This window comes from Neofelis nebulosa, chromosome 1 (genome assembly GCF_028018385.1).
Source record: "Neofelis nebulosa isolate mNeoNeb1 chromosome 1, mNeoNeb1.pri, whole genome shotgun sequence".
NCBI lineage: Eukaryota > Metazoa > Chordata > Mammalia > Carnivora > Felidae > Neofelis > Neofelis nebulosa.
In genome coordinates this window covers 131,786,913-131,812,235 of record NC_080782.1, presented here as the reverse complement: position 1 = coordinate 131,812,235, position 25,323 = coordinate 131,786,913, and the positions used below count along the sequence as shown (strand labels likewise).

Here is a 25,323-nt window from a genome sequence, read left to right as displayed (position 1 = left end):
AGGTAGAAAGAAAATCTATAAAGGTGACCAAAAGGAAGCCCTCTAAATTTAAAACCATGACCCATGATGCTTCCATGGAAATCCCTCTTTCCATGTGTCTTTTTGCGAACAGTTTGATGGTTCCACTTAAATGCAGGTGCCATGATGGAGAAAGAGAAAAGCATGACCAGTGGCTTATCCTGTGCCTGAGAATGTAAAAAGCAACATAGGGGACAAGAAAGAAAAAAATGTTGTCTACTGAGGAACGTGGGACCTAGTTAAGAGAAGATAACAAGCACACCAAACAACCATAGTGTTCCTTATTCAAAAATATAGCAGGAGCAAGGAGAAATCAATAAAAAGGGCTCTAATTTCATAAATGAAGTACCAGAACACCAACAAGATTTTTTTAAACCTTTGAAGAATGTCCCTATTTACATTTCAGTTATTGATGTTTTCACAAAAATGAGCATGAATGTTCTCTGGTATTCTGGAAATTCATTTCAAGTTAACTAAAGGCATACTTGGTGCTTGACTTTGGTGAAACCAAGATACTTCCCCCTTACTGATCCTGCTTTAATTTTACCATTTAACTTCACATATATACACGAGTATTAAAAATTCAACTCATTAGATTTGAAAAATTTTCACCACTGATGGCAATTAAAACACAGCAATCAACTTTACGTAAAAAAAATACAGACATTCAGGAAATTCTTAAATAAGTTGTTCACTGTTTTCTGGAAGGCACAGTAGGAGGCCATTCTGGACAAAAGGAGGAAATGTTAAAATTCAAACTGCTTCATCAAAGGAATTACCTTAGGTAAAGAAGGCTCTAAGAACAGGGAGAGAGAAAAACAGGACCAAAGGAAGGGACCTCCAACAAAATAATGATGCTAGAAAGCTAAAAAAGTAAACTAGTGCCAAGTGAGGAAGACATTTAAAAACCAACTAATCTCAAACTTTTTATTTTTTTTTTAAAGTTTATTCATTTTGAGAGAAACAGCACATGCAAGCAGGGAAGAGGTAGAGAGACAGGGAGAGAGAGAATCCCAAGCACACTCCACACTGTCAGCAAAGAGCCCCACGAGGGGCATGATCCCACAAACCACAAGATCATGACCCAATCAAAACCAAGAGTCAGATGCTTAACCATTTGAGCCACCCAGGCACCCCTCGAAAATATTTTGTGTTCATTATGAAATAGACACAAAACTTGCCAGAAATTTAAAAGGATAATACTACATATAAATAAAAACTATTTTCTTCCCATGTCCGAGGACTGTTTTGCAATTTACATTTTAAGACACTTGAGCTAAACTACTGGCTTTGCTAACTACTATCACAAAGAAGCCCTTCAAATCAGTAATCCCAAAACCAGTGATCAGTTTTTGGCAGACATCTCCTGTTGTCATTTAATTGGACTCTAGCTACTTACTGTATACAGAAAAGCACACTTTCAGTGACTTTCATATACATTGAGTAACCACTTTACCTCTTAAGGTTGGACAAAGAAATTACCTTGTTTGAAGTGAGCAACTATGAACACACACTACAAAAATAATTGGGGTGTGGTGAGGACAGCGGCAGTTGGCTGACTATTGGTTGTCCTAACCTCAAGCCAGCTTGATTTTCTTTTTCCTTTACCTTTGCTCTAATTCTTTAGCTTGTTTTTGATTATATTAACATATTTAAATATCTTTTCAATAACTTTTTTTTAAAGTTTATTTATTTATTTTGAGAGTGAGCGAGTAGGTGAGAGACAGAGATAGGGAGAGAGAGAGAATCCTAAGCAAGCTTCACACTGTCAGCACAGAGCTGGATCCAGGGCTCAACCTCATGAATCGTGAGATGGAGACCTGCGCTGAAACTGAGAGCCGAATGCTTAACTGACTGAGCCACCCAGGCTCCCCAACATGCTTAAATATCTTGGATGTATTTCATACTCAGCTACAGAATAAATAGGAAAATCATTTTGTAAGCAACAAAAACAAAGACTGAGTATTTACAATAACAAGAGGAACAGAAGTTGCTGACATAATGAAAGTTTTTCAGAGCACCAAACACTAGGCAGAAACTTTTACATAAATTCTCTCATTTAATCCTTTCATAAATTTATAGATTATTTATCAAAACAGATGCAGGAAAGTTACAAAATGTGCCCAAAGTTACACAGGAATCTAAAGAAGCTGATGGGGGAAAAAAAGGCAATCTTATTTTGAAAGATAGTAAGTTCAGAGGACACAATGATGATGGTTCTGTTCACATTTTCAAGGCAAGTATCTGATGTGAGAGGTGGACAACTGAACAAATGATTACAATACAGTCTCATGAAAGATCACAAATATATACATGGGATACAGAGATGTGTACCTAATTCTTCCCCAAAATCACAGAGGCTTCCCATGAAATGATATGGAATTGAGTCTTGAGGACAATTAAGATTTTTGCCAAAAAGACAAAAAATAAAAGAACAATCTAAGTAAAAGGAACAGTATATGTAAAAGATGATTATACCAACAGGTTTCTCAGCCTTCAACACATGCATATCGACACATATACAGTCATCATATTGCAATATAATATGTATATCAAATATCATGCTGTATACTTTAAACTTACATAGTGTTATATGTGAATTATATCTCAGTAAAGCTGAAAATAGGGGCACCAGGGTGGCTCAGTCAGCTCAACGTGTGGCTCTTGATTTCAAGTCAGGCTGTGATCTCATGGTTCATGGACACAGTCATTAATTAGGTATCTTTTAATGAAGAGATTATGAAACACTTTCCAATTTAGAAAAAATTTTCCATATCTCTTAAAATGAAAAAAATACTCCCTTTACAGTGTAAGTGGGCTGGAGTAGTATGAGAGATGTTATTACAAGAGTTCTAGAAAGAATGGCAGTGAACACTAAGGCAATCACATGGAGAGACTGACAGGTGAGGAGGGTATACATCTTGAAACATTTGAAAGGAAGTGTCTAGAGATATTACTGACTGATTAGACTATGAGTGTACAAACATGTTCCCATGTACTTCAGCAACCACCCCGTAACACAGGCAGACAAATATTAACCTCAGTTTCTGAGCGAAAGCAACCAAAGCATGAAGGATTTAGATGAAATGCCCCAATCATACGGAAAGTAAGGAAGAAGTCAAGACAGATGTCTCCTATAACTGCTTGACTATGTCCAGTTGGCATAATTACCCATCTTATTCACTGATTACTCCCAATCACCTTTTTGCTATTTCTAAATATGAAACACACCTTACTCAAAGATCCAAACCTTAAAATATTCTCACAGAGAGCATCTGAAAACATTTAAATTTGTTGAAAACTCTGAGAGGAATACCCAAAGAAGTTTCAAAAACATAACTGTCAGGAATGCTCTTTTAACATTAAGAAAAACAACCTTTCCCTTTCCCATTGTGGTTCTCATCTTTACATAAAGCAATATATGACAAAAATATGAAAATAATTCATAAAAATAAACCATTCTTTTCAATCATTCTAAGCGTTCAGTTACAGAATAAAACATGCCAAGTCTTTAGTACTCACAAAACTTTGATGTATAGGTTATATACTAATAATACTTATGACAAAGGATAGTAACAAATTGTTCCGTACATCTTTAAGAATTTTTGACCTTCAGCAGTTTAGCAAGAAAAGGTTGATGATAGTTTGCAAATGAAAAGATAAACTCAGCTACTGTCTAAAAGAAAAAATGCTTCCTTTTGATCTCTCTGAATCGCTGACAGAAGAACAAAAGAAGTAAAGGGCCCCAGAGTAGCCATAAAACCAATTCTCTACTGGATGTTTTCACAAATACTAATTAACATTTTTGCTACACAGCAGCATCCTTATCTAGACCAACTATCAATATATAGGTATTTGAACAGACACATAGTTTTTACATACTGGTGACTTTAATGAAAAGTAAATGAAAAGCTCTTAAAATCTTTTCCAAGTTGCCTGAAATATATCCCTTTTAGAATCAAAAGCAAACACACACTATTATTTCAAGAAACAGCAAATGCAAGTATCATGACCAAAAATCTAATCTCATAGTTATTAACTACCCTGAATCAACTTAGCTCTTCCCTCTGCCAAATCCCTGACAGTACCTAGGAGGCTGAGTACTTAAAACTAGCAATAGAAGCCTTTAAATGCAACAATGCCACACTTCACTTAGACTCATCAAATGGACTGAATCCCAAGCAGTGTGCCTGTTGCTCTTTCTGGTCCACTCAGGAACCCAGCATAACCCCAAGACAACAACTTTCAGCACACATGAGAGTTACAAGTAAATGACATGAGCATAAGCTATAGCTACCTAGAGGAAATATAGAATCTATTAGGCTTCATGACATGACACAAATAATCTAAGAACACACTAGAGCTGAGACTGGAGTAAGTAATCCAAACACACATACAAACTATGCACTCTAGCTCATATAAGGAAAACCAAATAATGCAATTAAAGGTACTTTAATTTAGAAATTCTACTTCTTAGAACTTTTCTAAAGAAACCAATAACTAGACACATGTAACCACAAAGATAATTAGCATTAAAAAAAAAAAAAACCTAAAAATTCTGAATGACCAAATATTGGGAAGTAAATAAATTATGACAATTATTATAATGGAGTATTAGGACACTATAAAGAGACACTATTAAGGGTAATGTAAAAAAATTTTCTTTAATAGCATTCAAAGATGTTCAGATTACACATGTAAGTTTTAAAAAGTTATAAAGCAGAACACATGTTTAAGTTTTACAAGTTGGCCAAAAAGCTTATATATTTATCTTTAGGTAGAAAGAACCTTTATCCAAGAATATACAAAATGTCATCAACGGTTACATAACTGGGTGGTAATGACTAGTCAACTTTCAATTTTTCTAAAACAGGCATGTATTACTTGCATAATAATGCAAAACATGTTCATTTAAATTAATTCTTTATGGGGGAATTTATTACATAAAAAGAAATTATTCTTTTAAAGAAATGATTAAATAAAAAGAACAGGAAATGAACACTGTGTACCTCTGGATGTGGTGAAAAAAATAGGGGATCATTTCATGTAACTCTTTGTGGTTGAAAATAGAATGTATGTAATCAATGAAGTTAGGCAAGCATGGCTAAATCCTTTGAGCTGTCTTAAATGTAACACTTATTCCACTATACAAAACTCCCTAAATAATCCTCCTTACTCCTAACATGGAAGGAAGCATTTCTGTTTCTGACAACCAAATGAATTAAACATACTCTCGGGAATTTTGTTGCAATCAATCTCTAGAATGTTTTTATATTTATATTTTATATTTTGCAATCAATCTCTAGACTGTTTTCTTTGAAAACTGATAAAATACACCTGGATTTAGTCTTTCTTAGATTATTCTTACTTCTTGATTCAAATACTTTTTAGTTTAAAATGAAGTTCTCTACAATTACAAAACTGAAGATTTCTGGAGAAACAGCTTATGTTTCTTGTGGTGTGACAAAAGCTAATTATTTCATCTGCTTCTCTTTTTTCAATATTTGCATGTGAAAACTTATCGCTAACACTTGTGCATGTTTCTGTACTAACACAAAGTATTTGTATTTCTCTCATATCACAAGGGAAAAAGTGACATATTTTTCTTTCTTTATATGTCTTACAGCTTATCAGGAAAAAAGCTCCCAACGAGTCTATTACCTGAGTTCTCAGCTAGAACTCTAATCTATATTCCATTCAGGCAATAAAAAGGCAAGAAAATCCACAAGTAAGTTCTAAAAAGATATGGTAAGAACTTTTTTTTTTTTTTTACATTATTTAAACAAAACCAAAAGTAAAACAAAACTTCCACTGGTACATACAAGCATTTCTACCGAACTCAAGTGAGAAGTATTTTAACAAATGAAATATATTTGTCTCAAAATTTTATCCATTAAGCCCAAAGTGATGCTATTATCAAAAATATATGTAAATTAAAGATACTATGTATAAAAATTAAGGAAAATCCATGAACTATTCCTACATATACTCACAGAAAGATAGCTGTTAATGTCCACGTCATCGGTAATGGTTTGGCGCTCTCCTTTATAATTAATTTTCCGAAACCTTCGTCGAGACTGTCTGGCAGGAATTTCTCTTTGTAGAATACTATCTTCATTATCTTTGGAATTTTCTACCTGAAACACATGTTCACATTCCTGATTAAATATCCAATTTTTCCATATTACTGACAGTCTATGGAGTCTTAACAGGCTCATAAGGAGGATTCATTTACTTCTTGCAAGAAACTGCCTCAAGAAAATAGTCTGTATAGGACAATGTTCATGAGTTAAAGATTAAAGATGACATTATAATAAAGATCTGTAGACCACAGTTTCCTTCCAGGAAATAGTCTCACTCACATAAACATATAACCTCTAAGTAAAGTCACTTACCAGAAATGACAGCTGTTAACTACACCTACGCATTCAATAATTACTACCTCTGAGTTAATCCAATTATAAGCTGCCTGATTATACATTTATTTAGGGAACAATCATGGTTATGATTTCAGTGAAATGCTAAACGGAAAAACAAAAATGTTATGAATTCTTCTTTGGTGTCCATCTTAATGTATGACAACGGCCAAGAGTAAGGCTGGCATCTTTTTTTAAGGTTTTATTTTTAAGTAATCTCTACCTCCAATGTGGTGCTCAAACTCACAACCTCAAGATCAAGAGCTGCATACTCCACCGTCTGAGCCAGCCAGGCACCCCAAGTCTGGCATCTTTTAAGAAAGAAGTGAAAACTAATAATTACTGAGGCCTTAAAATGGGCCAGCATGCATAAACATACTACTGAGTTCACACAGCAGTCCTGTAAGCAAGTATTACTATCTCTAGTTTACAGATGAACAAAGTAAAATCCAAAGAGACTGATAACTTTCCACTCTCACATTGAAACGGTCATTATTAAAGGTGAGTTGGTGGGGTGCGTGGGTGGCTAAGTCAGTTAAGTGTCTGACTTTGGCTCAGGTTATGATCTTGTGGTTCGTGAGTTCGAGCCCTGCATCGGGCTATGTGCTGACAGCTCAGAACTTGGGAGCCTGCTTCAGATTCTGTGTCTCCCTCTCTCTCTCTGCTCCTCCCCCACTCACACTTGCTCTCTCTCAAAAACAAATAAACAAAAAAAAAATTTAAAGGTGAGTTGGAATATAGGTCTGTCTCCAACGCTTATGGTACTGACACAAGACCACATTGCCTGTCCAGTCAGACTAAACCATACTTTTTGAAATTATTTTTAAAAAGGCATACTGATGTTCTAAAAGTAAATCATGAAATTAACTTCACATCACATACATAATAATTTCAGTTTCCCCCACAAGTTTTCCTTCAAATGTTCTATCCTTTGCTATTATCAAAAATTTCTAGTTACCCAAGTGTGAAAATTTCATGAATAATCCTAATTTCCCTGCTTGTCTTCCAAATCTTATCTTCAATCATTTCTCAGAACTTCTCAATTTTTGTTTTAAGAAATTCTTCTCACACTGCCCTTTCTTTCATTGCCATTACCACCATTCATTTTTCAAGTCTTACTTCAGTCCTGAACTACAATATATAACAGTTGATCCTGCTGCTTTAGTCCTGTTCCTCTCCAATTCCATCCTATATGGTCCAATAAATCCCCCAGATAAATCATCATGTCTCCTATTCAATGGACCTCTAATAGTTACTAAATAAATTTTAAACCATTAAAACTGATATTCAAAAGCCACATATACTCCATCTCCAAAATGTTTTTATTACTTTATCTTACACAAGTAGGCCTGGGAAAACTGCTTCTTTATTCTTCTCCCCACACACACAAAAATCCCTCTCACATAAAAGCTCTAATGAGATATGCAAAATTTCCTGATGATTTCTCAGAAAGAGTTGATGTCTGTCTGCTTCACTTATGAGAGGTATGAGAGTTCAAAAGTAGTGGCCAAGTCAATGTGACTATTCACTGGTCCCTATTAGTAACTTATATTCAACTTCCTTAATTTGTGCTACCCTACTCATTCTATCTTCACTTGCTGAAATACTACCAATCATTTAAGACACATTTCAATTACCATCTCTTCCATAACCAGAAAAAACATTCCTCTCCTCCAGATCATAATTAGTTTATTCTGTGTACACAACCTAGATTTCTCATTAAAAGGGCATGCTCTTGGGGCACCTGGGTGGCTCAGTAGGTTGAGTATCTGACTTTAGCTCAGATCATGATCTCACCTTTTGTGAGTTTGAGCCCCACGTCGGGCTCTGTGCTGACAGCTCAGAGCCTGGAGCCTGCTTCAGATTCTGTGCCTCCCCCCTCCTTCTCCCCCTCCTCCACTTGCACTCTGTTTGTCTCTCTCAAAAATAAACAAACATTAAAAACAAATTATTTTTATAAAAAAAAAAAAAAGGACATGCTCTCCAGTGTCTTCAGGCCTTTGCATATGCTGCTGTTCCTACTGCCACAAAGCCCATTACTCGTTTGCCAACATCTTGGCATCCTCTACATACTACATGACCCGGTTTAAACAACCCTTCCTCTGCCCCAGAAAGCTGCTACCCTTTCTACAGCACTAAGCAGATCAACCATAATTATTACTAGATAAGCTCATCTCACTAACAAGTTTCCTAAGACAGGAAATGTATTATATATTCATCTTTGTTTACTTTGCATTCAAAAAGTTTGCCAAACTGGGCAACAAATTAGATTCTTTCTCATCAGACATGTTAGATCCTTGGAAATATGTACTCAAGAAATATGAGGGTAGGGAGAATAAGTTACTATTCTGAACGGTAAAATCCAGAGGCAGAGAGGAATAATAACCACCTCAACAACTAAAGAATTTTGAATAGGTAGCAATATATGCTACCTCCTTGAGATTCAATTTGCTCTTCTAAAAAATGATGGGAGAACTACCACAGAATCACTACACAATACTATGTACCAGAAACTTTAAGTTATATCATTTAAAGTTCACATGGCCCTATTACACAGCTACTCCTTCTGTTTTGATACATGGTACAGAGTCTTGTGAAACTTAAGTAATTCATACAGGTAGTTAAGGACTCAAAACCCACGTGTGACTACTTAAAAGTTCATCTCCTTCACACTGCCTTATCTCAAGGGATGAATTAGATCACTCACTTTAGGTGAAATTTCAATATCATATAACCCTTAAATCTTCCAATATCTACCAATTGTTGAGCAGTAGCAGAGATACACAATAAAGGCTTTTCAAAATATCAATAGTAAATTAAATCTAGGAAAGGAGTTTCTAAGCCTCAAAATTTTAAGTACCAAATGAAAAGAAAAACCAAACAATATATGAAGGATTAAGTACCCTTAACAAATCTCCCTCCAAATACAACTGAAGTGTGAGATTTAAAAAAAATAAAAATAAAAAAATAAAAGCAAGCAAATGCATACCGCATGGCACAAAGGTAAGAAATCAAGGCCAACAACGAAGTGAAAGCAAATACCAGGAGACAGGCTACCAGATTTCTCAACTCTAGAGACTAGACCCTCTACTTTGATGGCTGTAGGAAGTGAGAAAGTCAAGAAATAGAAAATCCACCAAAAATGGGAAATCCAACAGGAGACTTACTCGTGAAGTTCAACCCACTTACTTGAACCCTCACTGTTAGGGGTCTGGAGGAAAGGGCCCACTCTGCAGAGGAAGACAGTAAGAAAACTTGCTTGGCACTGAGAGAAGGGGGGTCGGGGGGCAGGTGGAAAGCAACCAAACACACAAAAAACATTTTCCCTAAGAATCTAAAACGTAAGTCATCCCTCATGCAGGTCTGTACTTTAAATCTGTTAATACCTTAACCATGTAAGTAAATTTAAAGGCATTCAGGACTGGTAATGTACATATGCAATGGGTAAAAACAAACCTAAAACCTCTTTGCAAGAATGCAACTTTAACCTAAACCTCAAAAACTTTCCACACCTAAAATTCAAGACATATGACCTCATGGACAAACATACTTTCTCCCTCAAAAAACAAGGGAAAAAAAACCCCAACTACAACAAAACCCCAACACGAGAACAAATAATAGACATGATGAACAATAACTGCCAGAAAAGGACAACAGACTCATACTTGCAAATACTCCCATGTATTTTAAGTATCAGAAAATATAAAGTTATAATAAAAAAACCTTCAAACAGAAAGAAATTTGGAAATGAGCCAGAGATTATAAATAACAACTAAGAAGATAAGGCTTGACATGGACAAAGAAAAAAAATTTCTCTCAAGTGCCCTTCCTCCCAGTGCCAGGCTAGTGAACAATGAGGAATAAGCAAAAGCAGTGTTCATTTATGAAAAGGATCACAACATGGAGAGCCTGTCTGAAACATAAGAGCAGAAGAAAGGCCTAAAACTGGGGGGGTGGAACAAGAACACTTAGAAAAATCTTCCAAGAAACCAATCCCAATCCTAACCACAAAGTGAAACTAGAGGAATTTGAAAGCATTAGTGAACTAAAGGTAACTGTAATAATAAAAAAATCCAAACCTAGCTCAACTCTAGCAGAAGAGGTGTGGCAGGCTTAAACACTATCTATCCTAAGTCTCTATTACCTTACACACAATGTGTATCATTAAATCCAAAATAATGAGTCATATAAAAAGGGTAAAGAAACAAACAGCAAAAACAAAAATCTAATACACTGCTACAAGACAAAGCAAACAATAGAGCAATCCATGAAAATCAGACATGACCCAGATACGGAAACTATCAGAGAATTTAAAGCAACTATGAATGATATAATAAAGGTAGAAAGGTAGACAATATGAACAGATAAAAAATTTCAGCAGAGGGGCGCCTGGGTGGCGCAGTCGGTTAAGCGTCCGACTTCAGCCAGGTCACGATCTCGCGGTCCGTGAGTTCGAGCCCCGCGTCAGGCTCTGGGCTGATGGCTCGGAGCCTGGAGCCTGTTTCCGATTCTGTGTCTCCCTCTCTCTCTGCCCCTCCCCCGTTCGTGCTCTGTCTCTCTCTGTCCCAAAAGTAAATAAAAAACATTTAAAAAAAAAAAAAAAAAATTTCAGCAGAAATAAAGAAAATAATAGAATAAAATTACAATGTGAGAAACAAAAAACATGGTACTAAAGATGAAAAAGATGTTATGCAACTGAATTAAGAAGTAGTGAACTTAAAAGACAAAAAAAAAATTACCCAAACTGAAATACAGAAAAAAAAAGAGAGAGAGACAGCAAAAAAAGAAAGATGAGGGAAGTAAACAGTGTATTGAGATGTAACTAAAAAAAGTATTACGAAACTGGGAAGATAAGGCCAAAAAAAATCATACAGGATGCAGTGTAAAGTCAGGATGAGATTAAAAAAAAAAAAAAAGGAAATCACAGAAGATACAGATAGGCTGAAAATATTTAACCTATACTTAAATTTCAAGAAGGAGATGACAGAAGAACAAGATCATGTCCAAAAAAAAAAAATGAAACTTTGATTAAAACAAAAACAAGGGGCACCTGGGTGGCGCAGTCGGTTAAGCGTCCGACTTCAGCCAGGTCACGATCTCGCGGTCCGTGAGTTCGAGTCCCGCGTCAGGCTCTGGGCTGATGGCTCGGAGCCTGGAGCCTGTTTCGGATTCTGTGTCTCCCTCTCTCTCTGCCCCTCCCCCGTTCATGCTCTCTCTCTGTCCCAAAAATAAATAAAAAACGTTGAAAAAAAATTAAAAAAACAAAAAAACAAAAAAAACCAAAAACAAAACCCAAAGAGGTCCAACAAATCCCAAGCAGGATAACTGAAAAATACAAATACAAATTCATACAGCAATGATAAAAAGACTTTTAACACAGCCAGAAGGAAAATGATGATCCTCTATAAAGGAAGGTCAACTAGATTAGTAACTGACTTCTCAAAAAAATAAATAAATAAGTGACAGAATGGGACTATATTGACTGCTGAGAAAAAAAAGGATTCTCCTCACCAAATTGCATTCATGGCACAACAATACTCAAGAATGCAAACACAGTTTTGATGCTGACACTTTGTAGTCAAACTTTAGACTTCTTCTTAATATCTATGATTTTGTACAACTCTTTCACACTGGAAAAAATCTGATTACTAATGATGTTTGTTTATATGTATATTAGTAACTACACTATATTAACAATAAGCTACAAGTTTCAATTATGTCCAAATATATCTTTAAAAAAATCTTTTTTTAATGTTTATTTATTTTTGAGAGTCAGAGTGAGAGCAGGGGAGGGGCAGAAAGAGAGGGAGACACAGAATCTGAAGCAGGCTCCAGACTCTGAGCTGTCAGCAGAACCGGAAGCAGAGCTTGAATTCACAAACCATGAGATCATGACAGGAGCTGAAGTTGGACACTTAACCGACTGAGCCACCCAGGCGCCCCAAATAAATGTATCTTAAGGTGCAGAATTTCCTTTCATAATATACATATACATGTTACCTATCCATATATAACAGCTTTAACAATATCAATATTACCACCAACATCCTGGTACTACATAGTCTTGTTTCCTAATGACTTATGCATATACTGTAGTAATAGTAATTACATACTATCACATAAATGTGATACATGTTTATGTATGTCTAATAATGTATGTATCTACACACACACACAAACAAAATTTTTAACATTGCCATTACTACTAAAAATAAGACCACTGGCCCTTTCTGTCCTTATGACTTATCCCATTAGAAATGCACAGACAAGGGGCACCTGGGTGGCTCAGTCATTTAAGCAATGACTCCTGATTTTGGCTCAGGTCATGATCCAGCAGTGGGGAGAGTGAGCTCTGTGTTGGATTCTGTGCTGGGTGTGGAGCCTACTTGAGATTCTCTCTCTCCCTCTTTCACTGACTCTCCCCGGCTTGCACTCCTGTGCTTTCTCCACCAAAAAAAAAAAAAAAAAAAAAAAAAAAAAAAAAAAAAAGCACAGACAAAATACTGCCTTTCAAAGTCACTAGAAACAATAAATCTTGGTAGAATTATACCAACAATTTTACATATATGAAATTCACCTGTTTTGGTTTTGATTAAAGATTACATTTTTTCCCTCCTTTATAAATTATTTTAAGTATATAAAAATCTTTGTATGGCTGAACTAATGAGGTCAGTCTTCTTTCTCAGGTTTCTTCTAGCTCTTCTTTTTTATCCTTCCACATGTATTTTTGACAAAATCACCACCATACCTGATGGTATTTTTCAGTGGGATCTCATCAAATTTACAAGGTATCCAAAGGAAAATTAATAATTTTATGATAGGAACTCACTATTTAAGAACATGGTTATCTCATTTTTTTCAAATTTCTTAAATTTACAGCAAAGTATTTTTAAATTTTTTTTAAAGTTTTTATTTATTTTTGAGAGAGAGAGAGAGAGAGAGCGCAGCACAAGCTGGGGAGGGACTGAGTGAGAGGCAGACACAGAATCAGAAGCAGGCTACAGGCTCCCAGCCGCCAGCACAGAGCCCAACACAGGGCTCAAACCCATGAACCATGAGATCATGACCCCGATTGAAGTCAGATGCTTAACTGACTGAGCCACCCAGGCGACCCTACAGCAAAGTATTTTTATGTCAATGTATTCTTCTCTTATGTGATATGTATGTGTATGTGTGTATAAAACAGGTCAAGTGCTTCATCTCCCTAAAAAAATCTGCTGGGATTCTGATGGGGATTGAACTCAATTTTACAGGAATTTAGGCAATATTCCTTTCTCAAAAATCCTCACTCTCTTGATTTAGATCTAAAGATTTCAAAATTATTTATGTTTTATATACATGTTTCCTACAACTTTTTTTAGATATATTCTAATGTATATGGACTTCTTAATGTTTACAACTGGTATGTTCACTAAATTACATTTTTCTAAATACCTGTTTCTCATAAATATAAATACAGTTGATTTCTGTATATGAATAAGCATCCTGTGACCGTGCTAAAATCACTTATTAATTCTAAAAGTTTATGTGTATATATTTTTTCATTTCCTACATACAAATCATTTCATCTGTTAACGACAGTTCTATATTTCTTTCCCAATGTATCCTCCTTCCCTTCCCTAAATTCCCCTAAGCACTTCTTAGCCAGGGATTTTAGTAATGCTGAGCTTTCCATATATTCCCAAATTCCAGGATAAAATTTTCAATATTTACTGTATTAACACAGATACCTTTAATAAGGTTATGAAAGTTTCCTTCTTTTCCTAATTTGCTAAAAGTTTCAAAAATCATAAATGGGTTTTGAGTACTACCAAATGCTTATTCTGTATCTATATAGATGATCATATGACTCTTTAATTACATTACTCTAATTTTCAAATATAGACATACCTCAGAGATATTGCAGGTTTGGTACCAGGCTACTTTAATAAAGCAAATATTGCAATAAAGTAAGTCAAATAAAAATTTTCACTTCCCAATGCATAACTTCTGTTTATAAAACACTGTTGTTTAGTAAGTGTGCAACAGCATTATGTCTAAAAAACAAAGTACATTCCTTAATTAAAAAATACTTTGATAAAAAATGATAACCATCCTCTAAGCTTTCAGTAAGCTGTAACCACTGATCACAGATCACTGTAACAAATATAATAATGAAAAAGTCTGAAATACTGCAAAAAATTACCAAGAAGGGATAAAAAGACACAGAGGTGAGCAAATGCTGTTTTAAAATGGCATCAAAAGAATAGCTCACCAAGGGTTCCACAAACTTTTAATTTGTAAAAATACTGTATTTGAGAAGCACAATAAAGCAAACTGCAATAAAACAGAGTACCACCTGCTAATTCAATTAAGCTTGCAACTCTAGACATAAATTCAACATAGTCGTGATAGTTTATCCTATGTACCACTGGGATTTGATTTGCTAATAGTTTAGAATTTTTAGATTTTTCATTAAAATAAACAAACAAGCTGAGGTGCCTGGATGGCTCAGTTGGTTAAATGTCCAACTCTTGATTTTGGCTGAGGTCATGATCTCAGGGTTTGTGAGTCCAAGTCCTGTGTTGAGCTCTGAGCTGATAGCACAGAGCTTGCTTGGGATTCTCTCTCCCCCTCCCCTGCTCATAGGCTCGCTTGCTTGCTCACTAGCTCTCTCTCAAAATAAACATTAAAAAACAAAAAAACCCCACTAACCTGTGATAATGCCTTTCTGTGATATGATGTACTTGTCAGGTTTTGCTATCACAATCAAACTGGGCTCTCACACACTTACTGTCACTTATGTGTCAATAAAAATAAAATTAAACTGGATGCATTAAAAAAAAAAAGGCAATTAGCCTTTCTCTTTCAAGACTTTTTGTATTCTTTCTTATTTCAATGTTGGAAAAACTTCACCAGTGAAACAATGTGGGTGGATATTTCCAAATGAAAAGGTCTGTTAATTACAGATTCACTTTCTTCCTATAATGGATCATGAAGCTTTTCTGTGTGTATGCATGCATGAGCTTGTTTTGGTAAGCTGTATTTTTCAAGGAATTTGATGATCTAAAATTTAAAATTTAAGTTTTAAATAATTTTTTTTATTTCTATCTTACAATGTGAGTGCATGAGCACGGGAAACAGGAGCAGAAGTAGGGAGGGGGGGAAGGAGGGAGGGAGAGGGAGAGAGGCAAAGAGAATCCCATCACCCTGGAAATGTGACCTGAAATGAAATCAAGAGTTGGATGCTCAACCAATTGAGCCACCCAGGTGCCTGATATTAAGCTATGCAACATGTTTTGTTCTTGACTACTTTTGACAAAGGTTTATCAAATTTATTACTCTGTTCTGAGAAACAACTTTTACTTTTATTGATTCTCTTTAAGTTTGCTTTACATGTCACTGATTTTTTAATTTATCTTGTTTCTTGGCTTCTAATTTCTGTAGGTATAGTTTGCTGCTCTTTAATTTCTTGATGTGGATGCTTCATTGAGTCTCAGCCTTTCCTTACAGCATTAAGGCTTAAATTGCTCAGCTAAGATGCAAGACGAATTTCATACATTTTGATATATCATCTTCATTCAGCTCCAAATATTTTCTCATTTTCATAGTGACTCTCTGACAAGTGATTTAAAGTATATTCCTGGGGGTGCCTGGGTAGCTCAGTTAGGCATCAGACTTCAGCTCAGGTCATGATCTTGCGGTCCATGGGTTCAAGCCCCACGTTGGGTTCTGGGCTGACAGCTCAGAGCCTGGAGCCTGCTTTGGATTCTGTGTCTCTCTGTCTCTCTGCCTCCCCTCCTCACACTCTGTCTCTCAAAAATAAATAAACGTTAAAAAAATAATAAAGTATACTCCTGAATTTCACAAGTTGCATTTTGTTCTAGTTGTTTTTGTAATTGGTTTTTAGATTAATTCCATGGTGGTCAAAAAACAAACTAAAAATTAAATTCTTTCTTGAGATTTATTTTATGTTCCAGAGAATAGCCACATTTAAAAATAATCCATGTGCACTTGAAAAGTAGATGCATTCTGTTATTAATGGGTGTAATGTTCTCTACAGAACTATTGGGCAGAGGTTCAAATCCTCAAAATCCTTTCTGATTCCTCATGCTTGCTTTATCACTTTTAGAGGGATGTTTAAATCTCTCACTGTCCTTGTGGATTTGTCAAGTTTTCTTTTTACTGATGACCACTTTTTATACATCTTATAGCTGTGTAAATAAGGGATGTAAAAATCTAGGAGTGTTTAACCTTGATACATGTTTATCATTAGGAAATACTGTTTTTGCATTAAATAATGCTTCTTGCCTTAAAGTACACTTTGAGGATTGGAGACACACCAGCTCTTTCGGTTAATGCTTTTAAGACACAACTTCTTCCATATAATTGTTTTCCCCTTGCTCTTTTTTTTTCCTCCTCCACTAATTCTCAGCCAGAAGACTGAGAAGTTCTGTTTCTTCTCAAACTTTATATTTACACTGCTATTTTTTTTCAAGTGGCATATAATTGTGTTTTAAAATTTTTAATCTGGGGCACCTGGGTGGCTTAGTTACTTAAGGGTCTAACTCTTCATTCTGGCTCAGGTCATGATCTCACAGTTCCTGAGTTGGAGCCCTGCCTTGGGCTCTGCAATGACAGCATGGAGCCTACTTGGGATTCTCTATCTCCCACTCTCCATCCTGCCCCCACTCATGTGCACGCATGCGCTCTCTCTCTCTCTCTCTAAATAAACTTAAAAAAATTAATCTGATAATTGCTTTTTTACTGGAATACTTATTTCATTTACATTTATTGTAATTTCTGATATACTTGAAGGGAAATCTAACATCTTATGTTCTTTGATCCTATTATGTTGTTTCTTCTCTCCTGTGTTTTATTTTCATTTATTATTCCATTTCTTTTTTTTTTTAACTAGGTTTCATGCCTAACACAGAGCCCAATGTGGGGCCTGAACTCACAACCCTGAGATCAAGACCCAAGCTGAGATCAACAGCTGGATGCATAAGCAAGTGGGCACCCAGGTGCCCTCCAATTCTCCTCCTATAATTGTAAGCTGTATATTTAGATGACATATATGCTTGACTTATTAAAATCCACTATTAGTGTACTTACCACTTTCTAGAAAATGCAAACATCTTAGTATTCTTCACTCCATCCCTCCTTTTCTTATGTCATGTGTTTAATGTGGAAAAGACACTTAAAACTGGTTTCTGTAGTCAGTACACATATAAATTCTTTACACTGCCCTTCTTTCTTTCTATCTATCTATGCTTCCATCTGTGATTCCCTCTTGCCTGAAAAACTCCCAGTTAGTAAACTGAGTGCCTGTCTACAGATGAAAATGTTCTTAGCTTTTGTTGGAAAATTGTTCAATCCTTAACAAACGTACCTTAAATTTTTGCTGTCAGTAGGTGTTTTACCAGTTGTGGTGGTTTAAAAGTAATGTATTTTCTTTTTATAACTCTGTTCTTGGTTTCCGGTTTTACTGTAATGTGCTTATGCCAAAGTTTTTTTGTACTTATCCTGCCTTGAGATTGTAGAGTTCTAAAATCTGTGAGTTGATTTGATAGTTTTGGAAAATTCTCAGCCATTCTCTCTTCCATTACTTCTGTCATGTTTTCCTTCTATGAATCCAATTACTCATGTAAGACCTTTTCTATTATCTGTCTCCTACACTCCATCATGTATTTTTAAAGTTTTTTCTTCATCTGTTCATTTTCTTCCTGCTTATAATTCAGTTCCCTAACCCACTACTCAGCCAAGTTTTATCTTCTGTAAAACTCACCTACTGAGTTATTTTCATTTATAGATGTTTCTAGTTGTAGAAGTTGGAATTCATTCTTTCATTTTACAGTTTCTAATCTTCTAAATCTCTCCACTAAATCCTTGTAATACCCATCAGCTGTTTTAAAATCTGCATGTTACCTCTGATATTTGGATCTCCTGTGAATTTATTCCTTCTGCCCATTTTCCCTCTGGTTTCTCTATACTTTTTGATGTACTCCATGGAGACTTTACCTATTTCATCAACTGTCAAATTGTTTTCCAAAGACAGTGCATCACTTTCTATTTCTACCAGCGATGTATGAGTGCTTGAATTTCTCTACACCCTTGCCAATACTTATTATGATCCACCTGTTCTCTTACTGTTCTTTTACTATCTGTGGGGAAACAAAGTCTTCCCTGGGCCTCTTGTGCTTCCACACATTTTGCTGCATTGGCCAAGAATGCAGAGTCCTAACCATTCATTAACTGGGCCATTTCTCAGAGCTGTGCTTGTAGTTAGCAATCCTGAAGGATGAGATAATGTTTCCTGCTGGGAAAAAAAAAAAAAAAAAAAAGCAGGCTGCTCACTATAAAAGCAGTCATTCCCCAAGCTCAGTGATTCTCAGTTGCGATGCAAACCTACTATGTGTGTGGCATCAGTATGGGCCACCCAGCATTGCCTCTGTGGGACCTGGGAAGCAAGAGGAATCTAGAGAAATATGCTAATGATATGCTGCTTGCTAAACTACAAGTAAAAAAGTTCTCTGTTTCTGACCCACAAGTCTTAAGTCTTCTGCCAACATATATGAAATAAGTAAACTACCAGATTACATAGTAATCAAATCCCACACGTGATAATTATCTAGTTTAGCATTTTTATTGCTATTTTAACACTCACCCATTTTTATGCAATCAATAACATCAATAAAGCTTATTCTTTTTCCTATTTCACTCTCCCTTTTCCTTCATTTGTATTATTTCTATTCTATCACAACATATAAAACTGTAGTGTTTCCCTCACATCTCTACCTGTGTTTTAGTCTTACCAGTACATTTATAGATTTTCAACATTCATCTTTGTTTCTTTTACTGAGGTTTTCCCAGTTATTTCTCAGGTGGATTAAATATCCTCCAGCAGATTCCTTAAAAACAGCTCATGGGTGTGTTCCCTAAGTTCTTCTATGTTGAAAACTGTTTTCCCCTAACCCTGATAAAGATAGTGTGGCTGATATAAAATCACTAGTTCATACTTTCTTTTTAATTTTATTTTTCTTATTAACCTTTGAATGCTTCTATTTAGTTTTGTGTGTGTGTGTGTGTGTGTGTGTGAGAGAGAGAGAGAGAGAGAGAGACAGAGAGAGAGAGAGAGAGAGACAGACAGACAGACAGACAGACAGGAAGAGAGATAGAATCTGAAGCAGGCTCCAGGCTCCCTGCCCAAGAGAGAGACAGAGAGAGAGAGAGAGAGAAAGAGAGATAGAATCCGAAGCAGGCTCCAAGTGAGGGAGAGGGAAGAAGAGGGAAGAAGAGGGAAGAAGAGGGAAGAAGAGGGAAGAAGAGGGGAGAAGGAGAGAGAGAGGGAGAGACAGAATCCGAAGCAGGCTCCAGGCTCCCTGCCCAATGCAGGGTTCAAACCCACGAACTATGAGATCATGACCTGAGCTGGAGTCAGACGCTAACTGCCTGAGCCACCCAGGCACCGCTATACTTCCTTTTTTTAAAATGCTGCTCTACTGTCCCTTGTTTTGATCGTCCCAGTGGTATTTTAAATGTTTGAATCAGTTCAATTTGTTTGCCTTTGAAAGTTATGTGAGGTTTTTAACTGTAAGCTTCAAGGATTTTTTCTTTGAAATCAAATAGTTTTATCAGGAAATGTCCTGGAAATGGTAGTTATGGGCTCATTTCCCCAGTTCCCAGCAGACCCTTTGCATGTATAGATCTGAATCTTTTTTAATTTCTAAAGAATTTTCATTAAGTATTGTTTTAAATATAGTTGCTTTCCATGGATTTCTCTGTCTTGGAAGTGTTAAAATTATGAACATTATCCCTTCATTGCCTAACTTTAATTTTCACTATTTTCTCTGACACTTGTTCTATTCCAGCTATGAGATACAATTCACATGTAAGATTGTTTAAATTCAGGGATGACTGGGTGGCATAGCTGGTTAAGCATCCGACTCTTATCTTGGCTCAGATCATGATCCCACAGTCCGTGGGTTCAAGCCCCGCATCAGGCTCTGCGCTGATGGTGTGGAGCCTGCTTGGGATTCTCTCTCTTCTTCTCTCTGCCCCTCCCCTGCTTGTGCTCGCTCTCTCTCAAAATAAATATATAAACTTAATAAAAAAAATTAAGATTGTGTAAATTTAAGGTATACAATGTGCTGATTCAACACATTTATATGCGAAATGATTTATCATCACTGCCGTAGCTAACACCTCCATCACATAACTACCATTTCATTTCTGGGGTGACAAAGTTTAAGATCTGCTCTCTCAGCAGCTTTCAAGTACATTAATACTTCTGACACCTTGTACTTCATTCTTTTTGTCATTTTCATTTAGTTTTTTCCTTTTTTTTTTTTTTTAACTATAGTTGACACACAAGGTTAGTTTCAGGTGCACAACATAGTCATTTGACAAGTTTATACATTATGCTATGCTCAGAGCTACCATCTGTCACCATACACATTATTACAATATCATTGACTACATTCCTTTCATTCCCATGACTTACTCATTTCATAACTGGAAGCCTCCATCTCACACTCCCCTCCTTCACCCATTTTATCCACCTCCCACCCTGCTTCCCCTCTGGCAACCATCAGTCTGTTCTCCATATTAATAGGTCTGATTCTGCTTTTTCTTGTTTTTTGTTTTTTTTGTTTGTTTTTTTTTTTTAACATTCCACATGGGTGAAATGTTAGTTGTCTTTTTCAGTCTGACTTATTTCCTTAAGCATAATATCCTCTAGGACCTTCCATGTTATCACAAATGTCAAAATCTCATTCTTTTTATGGCTGAGTAATATTCCATTGCATATATACCATATCTTCCTTATCTATTTGCCTATAGACACTTAGGTTGCTTCCAATTCTTGGGTACTGTAAATAGTGATGCAATAAACATAGGAGTGAATGTATCTTTCCAAACTAATGTTTTTGTTTTCTTTGCGGAAATACCGACCAGTGGAGTTACTGGATCATATGGTACTACTTTTTAAAAATTTCTGAGGAACCTCCATGCTATTCTTCACACTGGCTGTTAACAATTTACATTCCGACCAACAGTATGTGAGGATTCCTTTTCTCTACATCCTCACTAACCTTTATTTCTTGCCTTTTTCGATAGGTAAAACATGATATCTCACTGTAATTTTGATATGTTCAATGCACCTTATTAAACTTTCATTTGAGTGTATTCTCCCTGAGGCATCCTTAATTTGTTTCTAAAATATTTTTTCCTGTATCTTCAATTCCTTTACTGATTTTATACTCTTTGATTCTATTTTTCTTCTCATTTTCTTTTCTTGGTTTTTGAATTCCTGATTTTATGTTTTTAAAAAGTGTCCTTGAATGCTTGACTGAATATGTTTATCTCTAAAGTATGGTCAATTTTCATCTGCATGGTTTTTTTTCTTTTTTTTTTTTTCTTTTTTTTTTTTTTTATTTATTTATTTATTTATTTTTGGGACAGAGAGAGACAGAGCATGAACGGGGGAGGGGCAGAGAGAGAGAGGGAGACGCAGAATCGGAAACAGGCTCCAGGCTCCGAGCCATCAGCCCAGAGCCTGACGCGGGGCTCGAACTCACGGACCGGGACCGCGAGATCGTGACCTGGCTGAAGTCGGACGCTTAACCGACTGCGCCACCCAGGCGCCCCAGCATGGTTTTTTTTCTAGAGTGGGGATAATTGGTATGTAATGAATCTGTTTCTCATTTTTTTTTTGTAATAACTATATGCATTTATTCACCTTCCCTTTTTATCTTTTTGTGATACTGGAATGTTTTACAAGATTCCTAGTTTAATAGGAAATTATCAAATACTTTGAGGTCCAGGTATTTTAGGATACTTTTTCCTTTTGTTTTGCAGGGTGGGAGGTGGGGAAAGGCATCGTAAGACTGTAATTTTGTGTTCACTTTGTCTTGCAGAAACCTAAAATTTCCCAATGTGTTTCTTTCTTCTTTAGCACTTAAATACCTTTGTCTTAACCCCGAAGATACACACTTAGAAGACGACTTTAGCAAATCATTTCATTTTAAATGACTTCCCTGTAATCCGTGTTCTGATCTATGACACACACACACACACACACACACACACACACACGATTTTACATTTTGTGTGCAGTTAGTCCTTCTGGCAGTGCAGGTTAACCTTAGTCCACTTGTTAGCTTCCATCTTGTGTGTTTTCTGCAAATCTGCTTGGTTGGCCTTTGCTCACCACAAAGCCTTGGATGGCTGAGGGTTGGGAAAAGACATAGAGTGGGAGAGATAACATGCTGAGAATTGGTGGGTTTTCTCCTTTTACTTACTATTACTTTCAATATTTGTCATTCTCTGCTTCCAAGTTATGCCATGAGCATGGTATATGTGTACAATTCTTTCACTCTTCTTGTAGTTCTGCATTGTATTTGGAGGAAATGTTGGGAGACACTTTGTTAACGGGTTATCATTGTCTTCTGCTACCTAGAGGAGTCAGTTCTAGAACTTTTTAAAAAGGAACTAACAAATTCTAGAAAGCAATGCAGGTTAAAAGTTAAATAATGTTGTCATGGGGAAGATCTTTCTACTAATAAGCATGACCCTAACCAGAAAGTTCTAAGAGGAAAATACCTTTATAGATTAAAAAAAAACCTGATGTAAAATTCATTTTAACTTCAGTGAGAAAATGATATATTTACAACACTGTATAAGCAAAAGGGCTCATTCCTTAATAAAAAGCTCTTAATAAAAACATTTTTTTAAATAAAAAGAAGAAGAATCCAGGTAGGAAAATGGGCAAGACAGAATAACAGTAAGAAAAAAAAAAATGCCCATAAATAGGTATATGAAAGTACGCACAAGTAAGCTGCAAGAGGGACATTTCCTTATAATATGTCAGATTAAGAAGACTAACTTAACAGGTGATCAGGAAGATGTTCATTACGAGGCATTCCCAATCACTAGAGGAGTTACTCAAATTTGTACAAATATACAGTCAAACCATTTGAAAGAACTTATCAAAATAAGAAACATTTACTTCTATCATATTTGCAATTCTACCTTTAAGGAATGCTAAATAATTTCATCTAAAAAAATACAGAATACCAAAGATTTATACTGGTACAAAATATTTAATACATTTTTATATATCAAAAGATATAATATTGGGGCACCAGGCTGGCTCAGTCAGTAGAGCATGCAACTTGATCTTGGGGTCGTGAGTTCAAGCCCCATGTTGGGCGTGGTGCATACTTATAAAAAAAGATGTTGTCATGGTAATAAACCAAAAAAAAAAAAAATCAAGATTCATAGGACATTTTGATAAAATCCTTCAGAAATATCAGAAATAAAAATCTTAAAACTATTTTGTATTATCTTCTCCTATAACTTATAAAGCATTTTTTTTTTTTTTTCTATGCTGCTCGTCAATGAAATGAGGTTTCGGAATTTAAAAATTACCAACCAACCAACAATCAATCAATAAATATTTGATGTGATTTTTTGGTAATTTTTAAGATATTATATACACACAATTTTTTTTCTGAAACATCTTAGTATAAATTGACCCCAAAATATGTCAATATATATTTCCTAAGCGCAAAGATTTTGTATCACACAACCCAAGTATATTTCTCAAAATCAGCAAATTCAGTATTATCTAATCCACAAGTCCATATTCAATTTTCATCAATTGTGCCAAATGCATTTATAGCCACATTGCCCCTCTGTGTCCAAGGTTTAATACAAGATCAAGCATTGTGTTTAGTAATGTGTCTTTTTTTGGTCTTTAATCTAGAATAATTCCTCAGTCTTTCTCTGTGTTTTTTGACATTGGAATGTTTAGAGTATAGGCCAATCAATTGGTAGAATGTCTTCAATTTGTTTTGTCTGGTATTTTCTAATGACTACATTCAGGCATGCATTTCTGGCAGGAAATTCTCACAAATGTGATATTTTGTCCTTCTCAGTTCATCATATCAGGACTAGTATGTTATCAGCTTGTGCCCAGACTGATGGTGGTAGCAATGATATTCATTTTAGGGGTATCCTCCATGTTACCCCATTAGAAATTTGGTAATTTTTCCCTTCATAAATGATATGTGGAGAGATATGTTCAGATTATGTAAGTATTCTGGTTTCTCAAACATTAGCCCCCAAGTCTTAGCATTCATTAATGATTTTCTAAACTCATTTTTTCTGTATTTATTAGTTCATATTACATTATCAGGAAGAACATCTCCCTCATTCATTCATCCATATCTGGAGAACTTATAAATTCTTATGTTATATACAGGGGTATGATTAATTAATATGAATTTTTATGTGGATTCTCAAATTGTCCCAGATTTGGCAAACAGGAGTCCTTTTAATCTGGTTCCTCTGTCTTTGGCCAGGTTCCTATAATTCTCTGAGTATTTCCTTGCTTTTAGGATGGATGATTAAAATATTTTATACTTTGATATAGAGGTAAGTTATAAGGATTATACATTTGTAAAATCTCAACAACTTGTACACTTAAAATAGATGTATTTGTGCACATCACTCTAGCTAGCAGCACTGTGCACTGTCTCCAATGTTATGAGCAAGCAATTCTTAAGCCACTCTGTGTAAATAAATATAATGATAATAGAAATCAAGTTTCTCACGGGTAGAAAAAGGAGGTACAAAAAAGCTAAGAGGAAAGGCCAGAATAAACTCTAGGTATCAAACACATATAGAAAGAAAGATATATGTACACGTAAGTGTGTGGGTATACATACACTCACAGATATATTTTCTAACTCTGTTTATTGAGAGGCCCTATAAGCAAAGAGGTGCTTGGAGCAATGAAAACAACTGGCAGCCACATCATGGCTTTAAATACTATCCTCCAGTAAAAGCAAGCAGGTGTCCTTAGAGAAAAGGCTAACTTCAGATATGGGAAGAAAAAAGCTTTCCC

The 25,323-nt window shown here is 35.6% G+C and overlaps 1 protein-coding gene across 14 annotated transcripts in view; it reads right to left on the bottom strand.

Annotated features, from left to right (window-relative positions):
• The window catches only part of RAPGEF6 (Rap guanine nucleotide exchange factor 6), a 191,051-nt gene that overhangs the window by 117,330 nt on the left and 48,398 nt on the right, over positions 1–25,323 (bottom strand). For all 14 annotated transcript variants that reach the window (XR_009257722.1, XR_009257730.1, XM_058716651.1 and 11 more), the window contains one exon: positions 6,012–6,155. Coding sequence is in view for 12 of the 14 variants with exons in the window: in XM_058716651.1 (XP_058572634.1) it covers positions 6,012–6,155 (144 nt within the window). In the remaining 2 variants the exon portion in view is untranslated. The remainder of the gene's footprint in view (positions 1–6,011; positions 6,156–25,323) is intronic.